The 17420-nt window shown below is 64.3% G+C and overlaps 1 protein-coding gene across 6 annotated transcripts; it reads right to left on the bottom strand.

The window, feature by feature from the left end:
* Positions 1-2243: 2243 nt before the first annotated feature.
* Positions 2244-16181, bottom strand: TSPAN32 (tetraspanin 32). Of its 6 annotated transcripts, none has more exons than XM_042906074.1 (9): positions 16040-16181; positions 15407-15557; positions 14530-14627; positions 10427-10501; positions 6771-6872; positions 6246-6332; positions 4595-4678; positions 4205-4296; positions 2244-3662 (listed from the first exon to the last, which is right to left on the bottom strand). In XM_042906074.1, the coding sequence occupies exons 1-9, from the start codon at positions 16103-16105 to the stop codon at positions 3512-3514; spliced, it is 906 nt and encodes a 301-aa protein (XP_042762008.1). In that variant the 5' UTR covers positions 16106-16181; the 3' UTR covers positions 2244-3511. The 6 variants fall into 6 exon arrangements, with proteins under 6 accessions (XP_042762008.1, XP_042762009.1, XP_042762013.1 ...); XM_042906075.1 differs by having other exon boundaries at positions 15407-15521; positions 16040-16179; XM_042906079.1 differs by lacking the exon at positions 16040-16181 and adding an exon at positions 15895-16033 and having other exon boundaries at positions 15407-15521.
* Positions 16182-17420: the final 1239 nt, after the last annotated feature.

Here is a 17420-nt window from a genome sequence, read left to right on the forward strand (position 1 = left end):
ATAAAAGTCCAAAGCACGCGACTACGCTTGGTCCGGCTGCTGTCCCGCCTCTCCCGTGGCTCCCGTGGCTCCCGTGGCACTGCGCTGGGAGGCAGCGTCATCTCCTGCTGCACGGCCCTCGTTACATGGTCGTTTCAGTCCCCTAGCCTCAGCTACTACCGTTCTGTTTGTGCCCTTTGGAAGGGACCCGAGCCCTCCTTCTGGCCAGGATGGGGAACGCCTGCCCTCCGAGCACCGCTGTCCCCATGAGGACCGGGCTGCCGGGCCACTGAGGCTGTTCCCGGCACCTGGTGTGTCTAAACCCGGCCCGCTCTGCACGGCAGCCCTGCCCCTGCTCCGTCCACTCTGCCCCCGGAGCACTCAGGGACACCTGCCTGTGGCTTCGTCTCCTTCCAAGCCTGGAAGGCATCCTTCCGATGGGCATTGACGGGTCCTACTCCAGCTCCCACGGGGCCCAGCAGCAGGCACATCTCCGTCCCCTGTCTCTCTGGACACAGGGCCGGGCGGCTGGCCACTGCCCACGAGTCCACAGAAACCAAACGCAGGGGCTCCTCCCACCTGTCCCATTCTTCCCTCGCAGCTGGGCAGGCCTCAGGCGGGTCAGCCCTCGGGGCGGGGCCCTGTCGCCTCCCTCCACCGGCACCCGGACTTCCGAACAGGACAGCCCAGCAGCTCCGGGGTCACGGGCACAGGGCAGCGTCCCAGGGACATTGCTCGAGGGGTGCAGTTGTGTGCTCGCTGTCTGACGGTGGCGGATGGGGGCCACCTCCCGGCGGACCCCGCGTCCGCCCCCAGAACCCCGTCCGGGAGGAGACACCTCACCGACGGCCTGCTCTCTCCAGCACTTGCGACCCTCTCCCGGGCCAACTGCGGCCTCACCGTGGGTTTGGGCACCACAGCACATGGGGCTCCCGTGTCAAGGAGGCCTGGGGACTCCTCACCTCAGGGAGGGTGGAGCCCAGCCACCCGGCCTTCCCCTCGGTCTTTATCTTGATCAGGCGCCTCAACGTGGCCCCCGGACTTCCAGGTCTGGTTTCTCCTAGTGATCTCTGTCTTCCTGTTTCTTTCACCCCACCCCGCCAAGCTGGGACAGAGAGGCCAGACTTGCCGGGGACACTGCACTGGTGGGTCACCAGCCCATTGCTTGGGCCCACCCAGCCTTGCAATGGTGCTATATTAAGGCCTTGGTTTTGCCCCCGCACCCTTTCTTTCTTCCTTTCTTTCTTTCTTTCTTTCTCTTTCTTTCTTCCTTTTTTCTTTCTCTTTCTTTCTTCTTTCTTTTTTCTTCTTTCTTTCTTCATTCCTTTTTTCTTTTTCTCTTTCTCTCTTCTTTCTTTCTTTACTTCCTTCCTTTTTTCTTCCTTTTTTTCTTTCTCTTTCTTTCTTTTTCTTTTTTTCTTCCTTCCTTTTTTTTCTCTTTTCTTCTTTCTTTTTTCTTTCTTCTTTCTTTCTTCCTTCCTTCCTTTTTTTTCTCTTCCTCTCTTTCTTTTCTTTCTTTCTTTCTTTCTTCCTTTTTTCTTTCTCTTTCTTCTTTCTTTTTTCTTCTTTCTTTCTTCATTCCTTTTTTCTTTTTCTCTTTCTCTCTTCTTTCTTTCTTTACTTCCTTTTTTCTTCCTTCCTTTTTTCTTTCTTTCTTTCTCTTTTTTTTCCTTCCTTTTTTCTCTTTCTTTTTTCTTTCTTTTTTCTTTCTTCTTTCTTCCTTCCTTTTTTCTTTTTCTCTTCCTCTCTTTCTTTCTTTCTTTCTTTCTTTCTTTCTTTCTTTCTCTGTTTATTTATTTTTGAGAGACAGAGCACAAGTCGGGGAGGGGAAGAGAGGGAGACCCAGAATCCGAAGCAGGCTCCAGGCTCTGAGCTGTCAGCACAAAGCTCAATGTGGGGCTCAAACCCCCAAACGGTGGGATCATGACCTGAGCCAAAGTCAGACGCTTAACGGACAAGCCCCCCAGGTGCCCCAGCTGTTCTCTTAATAACCATCTGGAGATTCCCTCGCTGCTGAGTTCCATGTTTGTAGAGCTTAACTACATCCCCTTATCTTCTTTCCCTCTTTCCGCCACTGCTGTGCAGAGGACACCTCGCTGGTTGTGATCTTTCAAACACATTCTGCAGGGCACCTGGGGGGCTCCGTTGGTTGAACGTCCGGCTCTTTGTTGCGGCTCAGATCGTGGTCTCGCGGTCTGTGAGTTCAAGCCCCGTGTCGGGCTCTGCACTGCTAGGGAGGAACCCGTTGGGGAGCCTCCCTCTCTCCCTCTCTCTGCCCATCCCGGCTCTCTCTCTCTCTCAAAAATAAATAAACTTAAAAAATTATAAAATATGTTTTGTAAGCTGTAGGGTGACAAGCTGACCAGAGCAGGTCCAGAAGACAAATGCACGTGGCCGGAGACCCTGGGCTGTCCCCGAATGCAGGACCCAGGAGACCCTGGGGTGTCCTCGCCTGGGGACAAGCTCTTCCACTGAAGGAGGGCCACCGGTGCTACATGAGGTGGGAACACGCTTGCCTCCAGAAGCGTGCGTGCGTGGGCGTGCGAGGGGAAACGCAAGAGGAGGACGGTGGGGGGTGTGGCCATGTGCCCACTGTCTTGCCTGCCCGTCCTGTCACAGAGGGTTCTTCCCTTTTGGAGGACCCTCCTTTGCTGGTCTTGGTGGCGGCAGGCCCGACCTCCCCAGAAGGAGGTTAAACGGTCCCGACATCCCTCTCTCCTTGGTCAGCTCTGCCGGGGCCTCGGCCTGGGCTGGGCCAATCCGGGGTTCCACCTGGGACTTCCGATTTCGAGCAGAGAGTGAACACCCTCAGGGACGGTTGGAGAGATTGGAGAGAGGTAGCTTGGGAGCCACCAGCGGGAGCGGCCTGGAAACTGGACGTCTACGGAGCCCTCCTGCACACACCCCACGAGTCTCGCCTTCGGCCCTGGCACCTGTGAACACCCCACCGGAAGTGTGGGGCTTCTGCCAGAGACACGAGGTTCCCAGTGGGCCTTCTGCAGCCACAGGAACCCTTGCAAGTGAGCTCCCCGGCCGGGGGCAAGGGGAAGTCAGAGGTCTCAGCACAAGAGGACGGGCCTGCCTCGCCGGCTCGGACGTGAAGGCCTCACATGAGAAGGAACGGAGGTGGTCCGCTGACGGCTGGCAAGGAGGGGGCCCTCGGTCCTCCAACCGCACGGACCTGTGTCCAGCCAACAGCCGGACTGAGCCTGGAAGTAGGGTCCCCCGGAGCCGGCGGCCAGTGGGGCGCCCGGCCAGGCTCGGCCCTGGGCTCTGACCTCGTGAGACGAAGCAGAGTGCCCAAACCTGCCCCGTGGCTTCTCTGCTCCAACCACTTCCCAGTCTGTTCCCGCGGAGTCAGTGAGTGACCCCGGTCCCCTTGTCTGCTGAAACAGAGCTGGCCTCCTCCTCTCCTTCCCCGTCCCTCCGCGCTGCGGCAGAAAACACGTCTCACCCTCCTCGTAAGGCTCATGTTCAGGCCCGCTGAGCCTCTGTGGGCCGACGGGTGGCAGGACAGGTGGTTGAAGCAGCGTCAGCTGTCCTGGAGGAACTGAGGGCCCCCTGAGGGTCTGCTCGCACGCAGGCGGCCATCGAGAACGTCCGCTACCATCGGGTGCTGGAGTGCGGGCCCCCCCGGGGAGCGTCTGAAGAAGCTGGGCTCCTGGGGCCGGCAGTCACGGGCTCTAAGAAGCAGAGGGGACTGTGAGGCTGTTCTAGAATGCACCAGGCCCCGGGCAGGACGGGAAGGCCGGGGCAGAGCGGCGGGGCTGGTGAACACCAGGAGGGCCTTCTTGGCCGCTGAGCCTGGGTCCTCCCTGCTCCTGGTGCACGGGGAGCCCTGGGGCTCCCCAGGATCACAGGTCTTGGCCTGGGACTAGTGCGGGGCCCCAGAAGCATCTATCTCTCGGTGCTGGTGGAGACAGCACTTGTGAGGTCGGGTCTCGGTGAGGAGTGGGGTGAAGAGAGGGACGTCTCTGGGGGGCTGGTCTGGCAGCTCTCCAGCTGTCCCCCTCCCTCCACATGGCCAGCCACCCCCAAAGCACCCGCCTTAGAGGACTGGGGTACTGGTCTGGGGGTCCCAGCGGCCGGGGGCAGTAGAGACATCCCGGGAGTGGAGAGGGGCAGTGCTCTCTGGCCAGTGAACACCCAGACGCCTCCACCTGCCGCCGTCTGCACTCGGGGGGGTGGGGGTGAGGTGGGGGCAGGCGGGCGGGCTGGGACCTACCTCCGGCTCAGGGTGTACTTGCCCCTACGGTCCAAGCTGCAGCCAGAGCGAAAGGCGAACCAGAGAAAGGAGCTGAGCAGCACAGCATACACCTGGGGGGGTGGGGGTGGCGTCAGCACAGGCACCGGCGGCTCCAGTGGGGCGTGCACTGCCTCCCTAGAAGGGTCTGGGCGCTGCGGGGCTCCCGCCTGTCTCGGGAGGTGGGCACCATCACCCCCCAGACTGCCTCCCTGGGGTCAGCAGCGTCCTCTCTGGCTCCCCGGTGTTCCCCCAGACCAGAGGTGCTAGCCTGGGGCTGCCCAGTCTGCCCTTCCATCGGGGGGGGGGGGGGGGTCCTGTGGATGCAGGGGCAGGCGGTGGGGGAGGGGTGCCGAGGGAGGGCGAGCGTACCGTGGAGGCCAGGCCGATGCCAGTGAGGGTGGAGGCGATGTTTCCGTAGGTCCTCAGGAAGCTCCTGACCCCCACCAAGCAGTCCTGAGCAGAGAGCAGCTCGTAAGGCGCCTGCCCTGACTGCCCCTCCCCTGCCCGGGGTCGAGGGCCCCCGCCAAGGCGGAGACCCGCAGTGCCCACCGAAGGCGAATGCTGGTGTGATGGGAAGTCGGTGGGGCCTGGGAGCTCTGGGGAATGGCATCACAAACAGGTGAAAAACGGACGGACAGAGCAGACCTCTGTGGGGACTAGAGGTCGCTGCCCCAGGGTCCAGCGCGTGCCTTTCTTAGGCGTCCCCTGAGCAGCCTGTGCTGGGTCATGCATCTGGCTGCCGTGGGCAGGTTGGCTCTCCCTCACTCCCTGGCCCAGGGCTGGGTGCAGAGCATCAGTGAGGGGAGGGCTGGGGGTGCTGGCCAACAAGAGGGGCAGAGAAAGCACTGGTCTGGGGTCCTGGGCATACCCATCCAGTGCTTCCCCAGGGCATGGCTGCCACAGAGGCTCTGCCTCCAGAAAAGGGAGGTGACCGACCCATCTCTGAAGCACTCAGATGGCGGCATTTGGGTCTGGGGAAGATGTTGGCATTTGGGGCGGCTGCAGAAAGGAAGCACTTTCGGGATGTTGCTCTGAAGGCTGGGATGGGGGAGGGGAGGCTGGCTTGCCGTCTGTCTGCCTCTATCTGCCCCGGTGTTCGCTGGGCCCTGGGCCGCAGGACTGACTTCAGCTGGCTGGGAGGTTGGGACCTCTGGCTCCCAGGGCAGCTGGAAATGGTCCCAGGAGCTCGGGGCCGCGACGCTGCAGCCTGGCCTGGGTGCCCCGGTGGGGGGGGGGGGCGGGGAATGGCCCCTGATCAGCCCCTACTCCCCCTGTGGCTGCACTTCCTCTTGGAAGGCAGGCTGGGGGCCAGACCACCGTCAGGGACTCCACCCCAGCCCCTCCAGCGCCCACCCCCACCCCCTGAGGCCTTTACAGTGGGGACCCTGCCATTCTGGAAGGTCGCCAAGCGGCCCCTGGCCCAGCTTTGCAGACGGGCGCCCGAAGCCTCCTCCTGGGTGGCAGAAAGCCCCCTGCCAGCCCCGCTGGGCCCTCCTTTGCCCTCGCCCCTCCCCTGCACGCCGCCCTCCCTCCCCTGCTGGGCCCGGAGCCCTAGCAACCTCCTGTCTGTTTCTTGGAGGACGGCCAGGAGCCTCTGGCCCACAGATAGGGGTGGGTTTGTTTCCCGGACATGGGGGAGGGGAGCAGGGAAGGCGGTGGGTTGGGGGAGGGCTGGTGGGGTGGTCGGAGGGAGGGCCACGTCCTTCTCTGGGGGGCAAGGGACTTCCCAGCCTCTGTCGCCGAGGCCCTTGGGCGGGCTGACCGGGGCCAGGCTGTTCCTTCCCTCCGCGAATGCACTTCCGGCTCCTTCCGGAGGAGCCCCCTCCAGATCACTGTCTGTCTTCCACCTCCCTCTGTGCTTCTGGAGGCTTCCGAGGGCAGGCCTGGCCTTGGGGAGCCCCGAGCTGAAACTGCGTGAGGCAGTGGAGGCGTGAACGGAGCCTGGGGCCGAGTCCAGCCCTCACTGCAGCCTCCAGGAGCCCGGGGAGGGAGAGCCCAGGGTCCCCGCTGTCCTCCTCACCTGTCTGGTGGCCTCCTCTCCTGGACACAGACTGACCTCCGTGGCCCCCAGGAGGCCAAAAGGAGAGCTCTTCCCACAGCACAGGAACTGCAAGAACACGGGTGGGGGGAGGTCCCCTAAGTGTCACCACTTAGGTGACTTAGGTGGGACGGCTCACGTGCCCAGCTGGGCCTCTCGGGCTAGGACCCTGTGGCCACCTTGCTTGATATGCCGTGTTATCGCCACCTTGAAATTCTTCTTCATTTTTTGACAAGAAGCCTTTTTAGTTTTGCTTCGGGCCCCCCAGATTAGGCGGCCAGCCCTGCCCGGGTCAGAGGGAGAAGACGAGAGGTCTTTGTACCCCCCTCCCCACGACCGAGAGGGCGTTGGTGGCCCGTGTCCTGGGACCCCCTGCTCAGCATCTGGCCCCGGCTGGCTGACTCTGGGAGGGCACCCTGTACCCATTTTCGGGGTTGCAATCCACCTGGGGAGGCCGAGTGTCCCGGAGCCGCCCAACGAGGAAGAGGCCACCCCCCACACGCTCACCGTGTCCTGAATGGCCACCAGCTGCTGCCGCAGGGTGGCGGACGAGCTCCTCACTGCCTGGTCATACACCAGATCGTAGGTGTCTAACACGGCATCCTCCACCTGCACGGAGAGCATCGCGGGAAGGCCTCTGTGCGGGAGAAGCCCCTTCCCTATGACGGACGCAGCTCCCCAAAGGCGGGCCTGCCCCCATGTGTCTTCCAAACAGTCCCCTCCTCCTTCCAGCAGGCAGAGAGCTCCCTGAGGTCTCCTGGGAGGCTGGTCACAGCAGTCCCCGAGGCTTCACCTGGGGGGATCTTTCCCCACAGGAAGGGCCACCGATGCCGCAGTCCCGCTCTGGGGGCAGGGGTCCCGGCCACCATAAGCCAGAGCCCTGAGCCGCGGCCACCTCCGGCTCTGATCTTTTGGAGCGTAGAAGGCCTGGCCGAGGGAAGTGGCCACCCTACTTCTGTTGATCTGGAAATGGGGGTGGGACAGGGAAGGCTGGCAGCCAGGCCTGGGCAGAGAAGGCTGGGAGGAACCTCCTGCCAGGAGCTCAGCTCCCCCCGATGGTCTAGGTCTCTCCCCAGAACCACCTGGTGGGGTCTGTAAAGCCAGGCAGCCGGGCTCCAGGGAAGAAGCCTGGGCCTCCAGGGCCGCTCTGAGCAGACAAGGCAGATAATGGAGAAGGAAGGTGTGGACAGGGGCCTGGCCCGGTTCTGTCTTCACCTCGCACCCAGCGTCACCCAGACCTCACTGCCTCCATCTTCCTAAGCACCTGTTCTGCAGACCTAAATGCCCGCCTGTTGCCAAATGAGTCCTTTGAAGACAAACGGGAATCTCACCACCTTTAGGAAGCCTTCCCTGACCGCCCTGGGGTCGATGGTCTCCTGGCGTGGGCCAGGCTTCTTTGAGCTCCCCTGTCCTGTGATGCCCCCTGTCCCTTCCTAGAGACCCTGAGCCCTCCCCTGCCCCCTCTCCACCCTGTGCTGTTGTCACACTGACAGCTGGGACACGATGGCTGCTCAGGGCTGTCCCCAAGGCTGGGGGTAAACAGATGACCCAGCATGAGCCACATGCTCCCCGGAAAGGGTGGCTGTCCTGCTGGCAGCCTGGAGGACCGGGGTGGGTGGGCCACAGAGGGTCTCTTGGCCAGCCATGTCCAAAGCCCCTGTGCCTCAACAGGAACCAGAGGGACGTTCATCAACCCCTCCATACCCACTCCTGGCACTAAGGGACCCTCCCATTGAGACTCTGCACTGCAAGCCATCCCAAACTGGGTCAGCTGGTTTCCAGCCAATCGCTGGGAGGTGGGCAGTGCACTGGGCTAGAGGGCAGGCGTCAGGCTGGCCAGCACCGCAGTAGGGCCTGGCCGGTGGCCCTCTCTCTGCCTCTGTCTCTAGGTATAAAGCGAGGGGAGACCATGAAGCCACTGTGTCCCCATGGGAGGGCGTCCCTGTGAATCTGGGGGCCTGGGAGAGTGGGCCTGGGGTCAGCGGGCAAGTGGCTGAGTCAAGGAGGCCAGCTCGGACCGCCCTCCTGGTTGCATCACCCCCACTAGGGCCCAGGGAGTAGCCGGGTGGCCCACGGCCGGCTCTCGCGATTGTAATCTTGGCGTAGGAAGAAAATGTGCTGACCGGGGTCTGTCCCCAGGACCCCGGAAGCAGGAGGCACGGGCCCCCGCTTCAGGCAAAGCCACGCCCCTCACCCAAGACCCCGGGGCCTAGCAGTGGGGGCCCAGCTGGACCCTCCCCACAGGCCTGGGCATCTGCCCCCATTACTGGGTTTGGGGGTGCTCTGGGAGCCTGAGGCCTTGTTTCTCCGTGACAAAAGTGGAGTGCACCTGGTGGTCTTGGATGACTCTGTGCTTCTTGCCAGGGTCCCTCCTCCTTGAGCCTGACCTCCAGGACCCCAGGGGGGCCCCCTAGGATGGGTTCGGAGCCACAGGGGTGGAGGGGATCTTGGGGTCTCTGGATCCATACCCCCCAGACAGTGCTCCTCTCAGATTCCCACCCGGTCACAGGGTGGTAACCCCAAATGATGCTGGGGGGGTGGTGCACTGTCTAGGGTAAACCCCAGGCAGAGCGGGGCAAAGAGGCATTGACTCAGGACAATGTGCCCTGGACGGTGACCCCTGGGCCTGAGTACCTCCTCTATAGAGCAAGGCCATGACCATCAAACCTGGCCCGGTGACCCGGCCTCCTCCATCCGAGGAGCACGCGAGGGAGAAACGAAGCCCATTTCTGAGGGCAAGGGAAGCCAGGACCAGAGAGGGTCAGCACAAACCTAAAAGCACACAGTACAAGCCAGGCCCAGTCTCCTGACCCAGCTGCCCCTGGGGGCCTCTGCTTCTTCCTGCATGACCATCTCCGGGGGGCCCGGGCAACAGAGACCCTGGGGCCACTGGGACTCAGACACACAGGCAAGAAATCCCGGCTTGTCACCTGCTGCCTGCACAGTGTTTTGCCAGAAACCGAGTACATTCTAGCCAGACTGGCCTCGGTTTGCCTGGGCTGGTCCTTTGGGAGCACACAGAGGAACTGAGGCCCAGCGGGGAAGGGATCACAGAAAGTCAGGGCAGACAGGGTCTACACAGCAGAACTCTCCCATCCCTGTCTGCAGTCCCACCTGCTGGCCCCTTGGCTTCTCAGCCCGCTCCAGAGACCCCACCTGGGTCTGGGCTCTCATGGGTGAAGGTTGGGCCCAAAGGCCATCAGGATCTTGTCAACTGCTGGGGACTGCGGAGGGCCTGTCTCTTGTCCCTTTGGCCTCGGCCAGGGAGCAGCTGGGCTAGGGGCTTGGACCCCTGGGCCTCCCTCTCTGAGCCTCTTGGGTACCCGTTTCCTCTGCCCAGACGGGGGGCCTGCCTTGCCCCCCAGCCCTGCTCTGGGAGGGGGCCAGCCCCATTCCCCAGGCAGGCTCTCAGCTCCGTCTCAGGGCTCTGGATTCAGACAGAATTTCTGCAGGGCCAGGCTGTCCTGGCCCCTGTGCCCGAGGCGCTGCCCCCAAGCTGTGGTCTGGCCTCGGTCCCTTGGGTCAGCACCCAGGCCTGCGGGCTTTGAGCCTGGCTCATGTACGCTCTCTGGGGACTTTGGCCCCGAGGACTGAGTTATCCCAGAGCTGGGGCCTCCCCCCAGCCCCCAAATCGGGACGGGGCCCCCCTCTCACACCTTGAGTCCATCCACACTGTGTTGAGATAGCAAGCACACAGAGGACAGCAGCTGACGGGTGGAGGGGTGACAGACATGGGAACCACCTCCCGTGGGGGTCCACCCCCCACGGGCATCACCGCCCCGATCACCACCAACACGGAAGCCCTGGGGAAGAGCCCACCCCGAAGTGCCACCAGGAGGACAGCTCTGCCCCTCCGTGGCCCCCTGGCTGCCCCTGCTCCAGGGCTGAAGGGTGGCTGTCATCTGGGGATAAGGCCTGGACACCGGCAGGGCTTCGGGGCCAGTTTCCGGAACACGGACCTGTCTAGTCAGTCCCTCAGGTCAGCCGGCCGCCCCTCCCCCGCACCTCACCCCCTTTCCAACTCCTGACCCCCCAGGCCTGGGGGGCTTCTGTGGCCGGTCCCAGCCTTCAGGTTCCAGTCCCCCCCAGAGTGGACTTTACCTGGCTCAGGTACCCCCTGCTGTGTGATGCTTGGGGGTGGGGGGGTGTGGGCAGGCACTCACCTGGGCAGGGTTGTGGAATCTCCAGAAGGCCACCTGCACCAGGACGCAGAACGCCAGGGCAAAGCACAGGAAGCCCTGGGGCGGAAGAGACGAGGGTCACCCTGTGCGGCCCGACCGGCCACCTCGAGGCTGGGCCTGGGCCCCCTAGTGCATGGGGTGCACACGCAGGCCGAGGCAGAGACCTGGGCTGCGGGCACACCGTTCCCAGCCCTTCTGGCTTGTTTGCAAATTCTTCCCCTATTGGTCATTCTGGCTCGCGGGGGCCTTTCCGTGGCAGTGCCACGTCCCCCCAACCCCAGGGAAGGAGGCAGTCCCCCGGATGATGGGAGCCCCCACCCAGTGGGGCTGCTTCCGGGGGCGGGCGCTGGGCTAGGATGTGGATCTGGGAGAAGGGTCCGGCAAGTGGAGCACAAGAGTGGGGGGTGGGGGCTTCTGCAGGTGCACAGGAAGGACTGCTCCTTTCTTTTTGCTTTCTGGAACGTGCCTCTGGGTCAAGCCCCAGCCTCTGCAGCTGGGCTTCTGTGGTTCTGGCTGGAAGGAGCTAGGGCAGGTGGGGCACCCCCAGGTAGGGGGAGTCTGGGCAGAGGCCCGCCTCCTGTCTTCACCCCCTGGGACCCCAGCGTTGGAGGAGATGGAGTTCTCTGGGGGGAATGTCTTTCCATCATCAGTGCCCCCACGGTGCCCTCCTCTCTCTGGCTCGGGGGTCTGGAACTGTTGAGCCCCTGCTGGCAGAGGCCGGGGAGTATTATGGGCCCCTCCCCGGAGAAGTGCTCATGACCCGAGCTTTTGTGGGCAGCTTCAGAAGGTCACCCGAGACTAGGAACCCCGGCTCACATGCCGCCCCGGGGATGTCACCCCCACTGCAGCTTGACCGGTCACCTGCGTGCCGGTGACCCTCAGACCTGGGACTCCGGCCAGGTCTCCTAGAGCTCTAGGCAGTTCAGCTGGCTGCTGACCACACAGCCTAGGTGTCCAGAGGCCCGCTGTGTGTGCCTCACCTCCCCGCCGCGCTGGCTTTGTGAGGGCACCACCGCCCCGTGCCGCGGGGCACAGTCCTCCCGGGACTGTCTGCAGCCTGGGGCAGACTGTGGCCGGGTTCTCCCCACCCAGCCACTGCCTCGCTAAGGATGACACCCAGGAGGATCGATGACCAGTGGAATCGAGAGATGCCCGCAGACACAGACACATGGACACTGGCTGGGCGGGGCCGGGACAGAGAAACAGTCCATGCCAGGGGCCTCCACCAGGTGCCCGGAGAGAGCAGGCCACGCCCACCAGTCCCCAAACTTGGTAGGAGCACTGGGACCTCTGGCTCTGCCCTGGGGTGCGTGGTGGGGGGCCGGGAGGGGGGAGCAGGCAGGCCCCTGTCTTCCCCTGCTGCCTCCTGCCTGCCTGTCCTAGAGATGGCTCCACCTTCCTCCCCCTCCTCCTCCTCCTCTTCCCCCTCCTCCTCTTCCCTCCTGCCTCTCTTCCCTCTCCACTTCCTCCCTATCCCTCCTCCTCCCTTCTGCCTCTTTCTCCTCCTCCCTCTCCCCCTTCCCCTCCTCCTCCTCCACATCCCTCTTCCTCCCCTTTTTCCTCCTCCTCCCCCTCCTCCCTCTCCTCCTCCTCCCCCTCCTCCTCCTCTTCCTTCTCCTGTTCCCCCTCCTCCCTGACTGGCTGAGGGCCTCCTTCTCCATCTGGAAACCATCGCTCAACACTGCCTCCCAGGATGGGGGCCCTGAGCCAGCTCAGGAGACCAGCATTTTCCAGAAATCGCTTCGCTCCTCAGGAGAGAGCACGCCACCTCCCTCCCTCCACTCGCCCGCCTGCAGGGAGGGCCTCTGGCGGCCCCAGGCCCACCTCACCTCCCCAAGGGCCTGCACAGCCTGGAGCCCCTGGGTGCGGCCGGCCCAGCGCCAGCATTTGCTTTCTCCTTCTAAATAAAAACCATGAATAAATCAGCCGCCCTTTGGGCTCCGCTCATTTCCTGCTGAGAGGCCCGCGTGGGGCGAGGCTGGAGGAGGTGGGAGCGGGAAGGGGCGGGCGGGGGACAGTCGGGAAGGGTCCCCCCGCTTGCCAGTCCGTCCACACGCGCTGCTCGGCGTGTGCAGACGCACGGCCGCGCCAGACACCGCGGCGCACGAAGGTGCACGCGCAGGGGCGGCTCCCTGGCGCGGGCCCTCGGGGGCATCGGGCCGGGCGCCCAGGGAGGGGGCGGGGTGCCGCAGGCGGCTGTCGGCTCAATCCCGGTGCCCCTGCCCCCTGCCCCCAGGCCAGAGCGGAAGGCGCCCCGGAGCATCTGGACCAGGAAGAGCCGCCGCGGGCTGGGGATGCCCGGATCGGGTGCCCGGAGCGCGAACTGCGGGAATGGCAGCACCTCCCGCCTCCCGAAGCTTTACGGCTTCGGCCGGCACCACGGCGCCCCCTGGCGGCCGAGGCTGCCGCCCCGGCGCTGGCCTCTCCAGGCGGGCGTGCGGCCTCGTTCTCCAGCCTCAGGCCCCCAGCCTTAGGGCTCCGCTCGGGGGCGGGGGGCAGTCCACCCGCCTGTCAGCTCCCTGAGCCGGGCCTTAGGGCTCCTGGTCACACAGACGGACGGCACTGCCGGTGCCCCAGTGCCCCCTCACTCCTGCCTGGCCTACCAGCCAGCGGGGAGCCGGTGCCCCTCGAGCCCCCCTGGGACTGCAGCTTTAGGACAGGCCTGTGTCCCTACGAACCAGGAGTCATTCCCCAAACATTTGCTGACACGGGCTGGGTGGAGAACCCTGCCAGCCCTCGGCGAGCCCCGGGGTGGCTGGCTCCCTGGCTGGTGACCCCATGAACCGCTCTCAGGGTAGGGGTGGGGTCTGCAGGAGGAGAGGGCTGGAGGCAGGAGGGGGGTCTCCTAGGGGGTAGAGGGAGGCCTGGGGGACCCAAGGGGCTGCAGGGAGCCTGCCCTGCGGGCAGTGGAAGGGGCTCCGGGTGAAAGGCTCTGTGTCTGTTTCTTTGCTGCGCCCCAGTTACTCTGTAACTGTGTAGCCCCCACCCCCACCCCGCCCTTGCATCTGAATAAACAAAGAAGCCACATTCTCACTCCAAGGGGGAGGCAAGAAACTTCGTCATCCTCCAACTTTGGTCCTAGGCCCCAAGCATGCGAGAACGTCTCCGCAGAAGGGAACATCATGTTCCGGGACGTCAGCTGTGGACAAACCTGGGAGGCACTGGCGTGGGCGCCCCCTCCCCCTCGGTGATGCTCACCTTTGACCAGACCCTACCCTGGAGTCCCGAAGAAACTCGTACCCCGGACCCCTTTGCCAAATCAAACCTGAGTGACGGAGGGACTTTCTCTCTGTCCTTTCTGAGTCCCCCCGTCTCCCTCCATCTTCTCTGTCACTGACCCTGATATTCAATAAACTTTTCACTTCCTCCCGCTCGCCTGTGACTTCTGTCCTGTGAGAAGCGGACGGCCCTCCTGGCTGGTTCTGCGGGACCCCCTCAGGGTCCTTGGGCCTGGCCTGCCTTTGTCAACTGGACCCTGTGCCTGGCCTGTAGGGAGTCCCGGAAGGGGCCCAGGCTGGGGGGGCATGTGCTGGTGGCGGCGGTGGCGGGGAGCAGGTGAGAGCCCAGGGTCCCTTAGGAGAGGAGGGCTCGCACCAGAGGGGGCAGGATGGACGGGCCTGGGGAGGCAGGGATGGGGACAAGGGCCCGCCGCTCTGGAGTCAGATAGAGCCTCCCCACGGCTGCAAGGGAGCAGTGTGGGCTCCAGGCCGCCTGGGGGCACCGCATGAGCCCCGACTGACGGTGATCTGGCCACCAGAGGGGTGGGGGGGCATATCCCTGCCTCCCCGCGTGTCCTCGTAACAGGAAATGGAAGCCGGTTCCCAGGGCCTCCAGCATGATGCAACCAGACCTCCCCGGGCCTTTGGCAATGGCTCCCAGGCCTGGGAGGGCCGACTCTGCCCCCCTGGATGACGGACTAAAGGAGGCCTGGCAGAGGGGCCCTGGTTGGCCCCGGTGGATGGGGGTCCCAGCTGGCGCACAGCCTTCGGACCTCTGTCTCCGTTGCGACACTGTGGGGGGTGCTCCCAGCCCTGCCCGCTCTTGATCCCGCCCCAGGGGCTGGGGGAGGGGCAGGGAGAACTCACCCCAGCCATGAGGCCCCCGGCCTCCCTCACAGTGGCTACAGCACCCAGCACGGCGCCCAGGGTCAGGAGCCCAGCCAGGCTGATGCTGGTGCAGAAGGCTGGGTGGGGAGAGAGAGGAGGAGGTTAGGGGTGTCCAGGACGGGGTCCGGAGCGCACAGGGCTTGTGTCTGAAATCCGACCCAAGGGTACACTTGGGGGGTGGGCTTCTGGGAGCTCTGAACAGGTCCACACGCCCCCTCAGGCAGGACGTCCCGCCCACCACCCACTCCCTCTCCTCCCAAGGCTCAGAAGGCCAGAGGGAAGGAGGAGGCCCGAGGCCCCGCCCCCCACTTCTGCTTCTGCAGTCGCCCGGGCTATCTCGGAAGCCACCAGGCAAGAGCGGGGTGTCTTATCAGTCCAGGCTCAAGACCCAGGCTTCCTGCTCCAGGATTCCGGCTTCAGGGTAAAAACTGGGGCCTGAGGGGCAGGAGGCCTGGGGCTGGGACCACGGCCCGATCCTGTGGGCCTCAGTCTCCCCCACGGTTGCCTTCCTTGGCGTCCTGTGCTCTTGCCTGAGACCAAGCCCCCAGAGTGCATCCAGGTCCCGGCTCCTCTGTCCTGGAGCAACACCCCCAGGACACGAGGCCATCTGGATGCTGCGTGACGGTCCCGCTTGTCCCCAGGCCCCCAAGGGAGGGCGGGAGGCCTAGGGAGAGGCAGAGGCTGTGTCCCGGGCCCTGGCTCTGCCCAGTGGAGAAGGACCCCGGGGTGGCCCTCTCTGCCCTGACCCACTGCCTGGCCCAGCCTGGCTCCACTAGGAGGCCCTCACCCCTGCCCAGGATGCCCCCCACGGCCTTTGCACCTGCAGCCTCCCCCACCCCGACAGGACCTCACTTACCCCAGCGGCGTGTGGCCTCATAGGGGGTCCTGTCTGAGGATGCGCGGCCGACGACAGCAAAGTGTGTCCCTAGGTAGTTGACAGCTGCCATGGCGGCCATAGAAAGGCCCAGTAGCTGGGGGTGGGGCAGACCCGCAGTGTGGGGGCAGGGCTGGGCGCAGAACGGGGCCCCAGAGAGCAGGGTCTGGGTGTCCTGGGTCCATTGGCCAACCTCCCTCGGCTTCATGGTCTCACTTGGGACAGGCTCACCTTGTCCCAGACACCGTGTTGCACACACAGATGCACCGACAACACACACACTCCCCACCCTCCCCCACCACACACATTCCTTTTCCAGCTGCCGAAAGGACCCAGAACCTTGGGTCATTCTGTCTGCACAGTGGAGGATGGGCCCACCCCACCCCAGCAGCCCCCTCCCCCTGCCCCCTGCCCCCTCTGACCTGCGCTGGCTGGCTAGGCCCCCAGGGGCGTCCTGTCCCCACAGTCACCTGCCAGGACTCCACCACCAGGGGCTCCAAGTGCGTGTCCCAGGGGCAGGATAGGGACAGCAGGGCTGGGTGTGGGGGAACCACAGTCCTAGAGGTCCGATAACGCGTCCCGCCCCCCACCCTTCCCGCCTGACCAGCCTGTTACCAAGACAAAGGAGCTGGTGACCAGCAGCTGGCACTTGGCCACCCTGACTCGACTCCAGGACTGCATGGTGGCCTCCTCCGGTCCCTGCTCCTCTTCCCTCCTTCCCTCCTCCGCCCCTCCCCGCCCACTGTGGTTTCCAGCTGGGCAGGGGCCTCTGACCACATCTGCCCGCCCAGGAGGTAGGTTGCGTCCTGCGTGTCTCTGTGTTTGTCAACACACCCAGAGGACTGAGCCTCTGGCTGCCCCAGAGGACACAAAGGCAGCAGGGGAGAGGTGGTGAGGCCAGCTCCTGCCACCCCTGCTGCCCCCCCAGCCCTGACCCAAGGCACCAGGACCCCTGGAGGGATTCGGGGCCTCCCCCGAAGAGTGTGACCTTGTTCTCGGTGTGGCCGCAGAACACATCCTGGGGGGAGGTGGGTGAGCAGAGAAGGGGCCTGGGGAGGGGGTGAGCTTCCTGTCCTGGGAGCATGCAAGTGGAATCCTGCCCCAGGCTTGATTCTGGGAGGAATGTGGGAGGCAGGATCTAACGCGAACATCGGGATTGGCGTGCCATCTTACAAAACACCATTTGAAATGTCCTGTGACGACAAAATATTTGGAAAGGGAATTTGGCTTTCGACGCCTTCGTGGCACAAAGGGGTGATTTGGAGCAGAGCCATCTTGGGGGCACCGGGGAGGACGGGAGCCCTGGTACCACGTACCCGGCTGGGAGGCCCAGGGAGGCTTTGTCCAAACCCGAGTCTGTAATTGGACGGTTCAGACCTGAGGGTGAGGCAGGGCCACAAACTCACGTGGGGCTGTGTCCCCCGGGGGGGACACGTGGTGAAGCCACTGTCTGGGGTCCAATCTTGGCCGGTTTGTACCACTCGGCCGCTGTTGTGCTCCTCGGGGAGGCAGGGCTGACCGGGCAGAGCAGGGGGCTCACCTCCCTGCTGGAACGGCTCCCTTCCGGTGTCTCTCGTGTGGGGTCCCCCTTGGACACTGGGGACCTCAGCAGGGGAGGGGGTGCCCCTGAGAGCTGCAGGCGAGGTCACCCCTTGGCCTTCTGGAAACCAGCGTTTCCGGCCTTCTCCTCCCACCTGCTGCTAAGAACAGGGACAGCCGGGACGCCTCCCCCATCCCGGTGCCCCCAGACCCTCCACTCTGGTCCCAGGAGTACCCCCCGGGTCTGCAGGGACACAGGGGCATCTCTGATGACTGTGGCACCGCTCCAGATGGAGCCCAGGCGTGACCCAAGAGGCGGCTGGTGTGGGAGTGCAGGATCCCGGGTGCCTCAGGGTGCCGGCCGTGGGGACTGGCCAGCTTGACGCTCTCTTGGCGGAGATGAGCCGCTCACTGCCGTCACTTCTCTCCAACTTTGGTGAGGAACACAGCGCCTGGC

The sequence above is a fragment of the Panthera leo genome, chromosome D1 (genome assembly GCF_018350215.1).
Source record: "Panthera leo isolate Ple1 chromosome D1, P.leo_Ple1_pat1.1, whole genome shotgun sequence".
Classification (NCBI taxonomy): Eukaryota; Metazoa; Chordata; class Mammalia; order Carnivora; family Felidae; genus Panthera; species Panthera leo.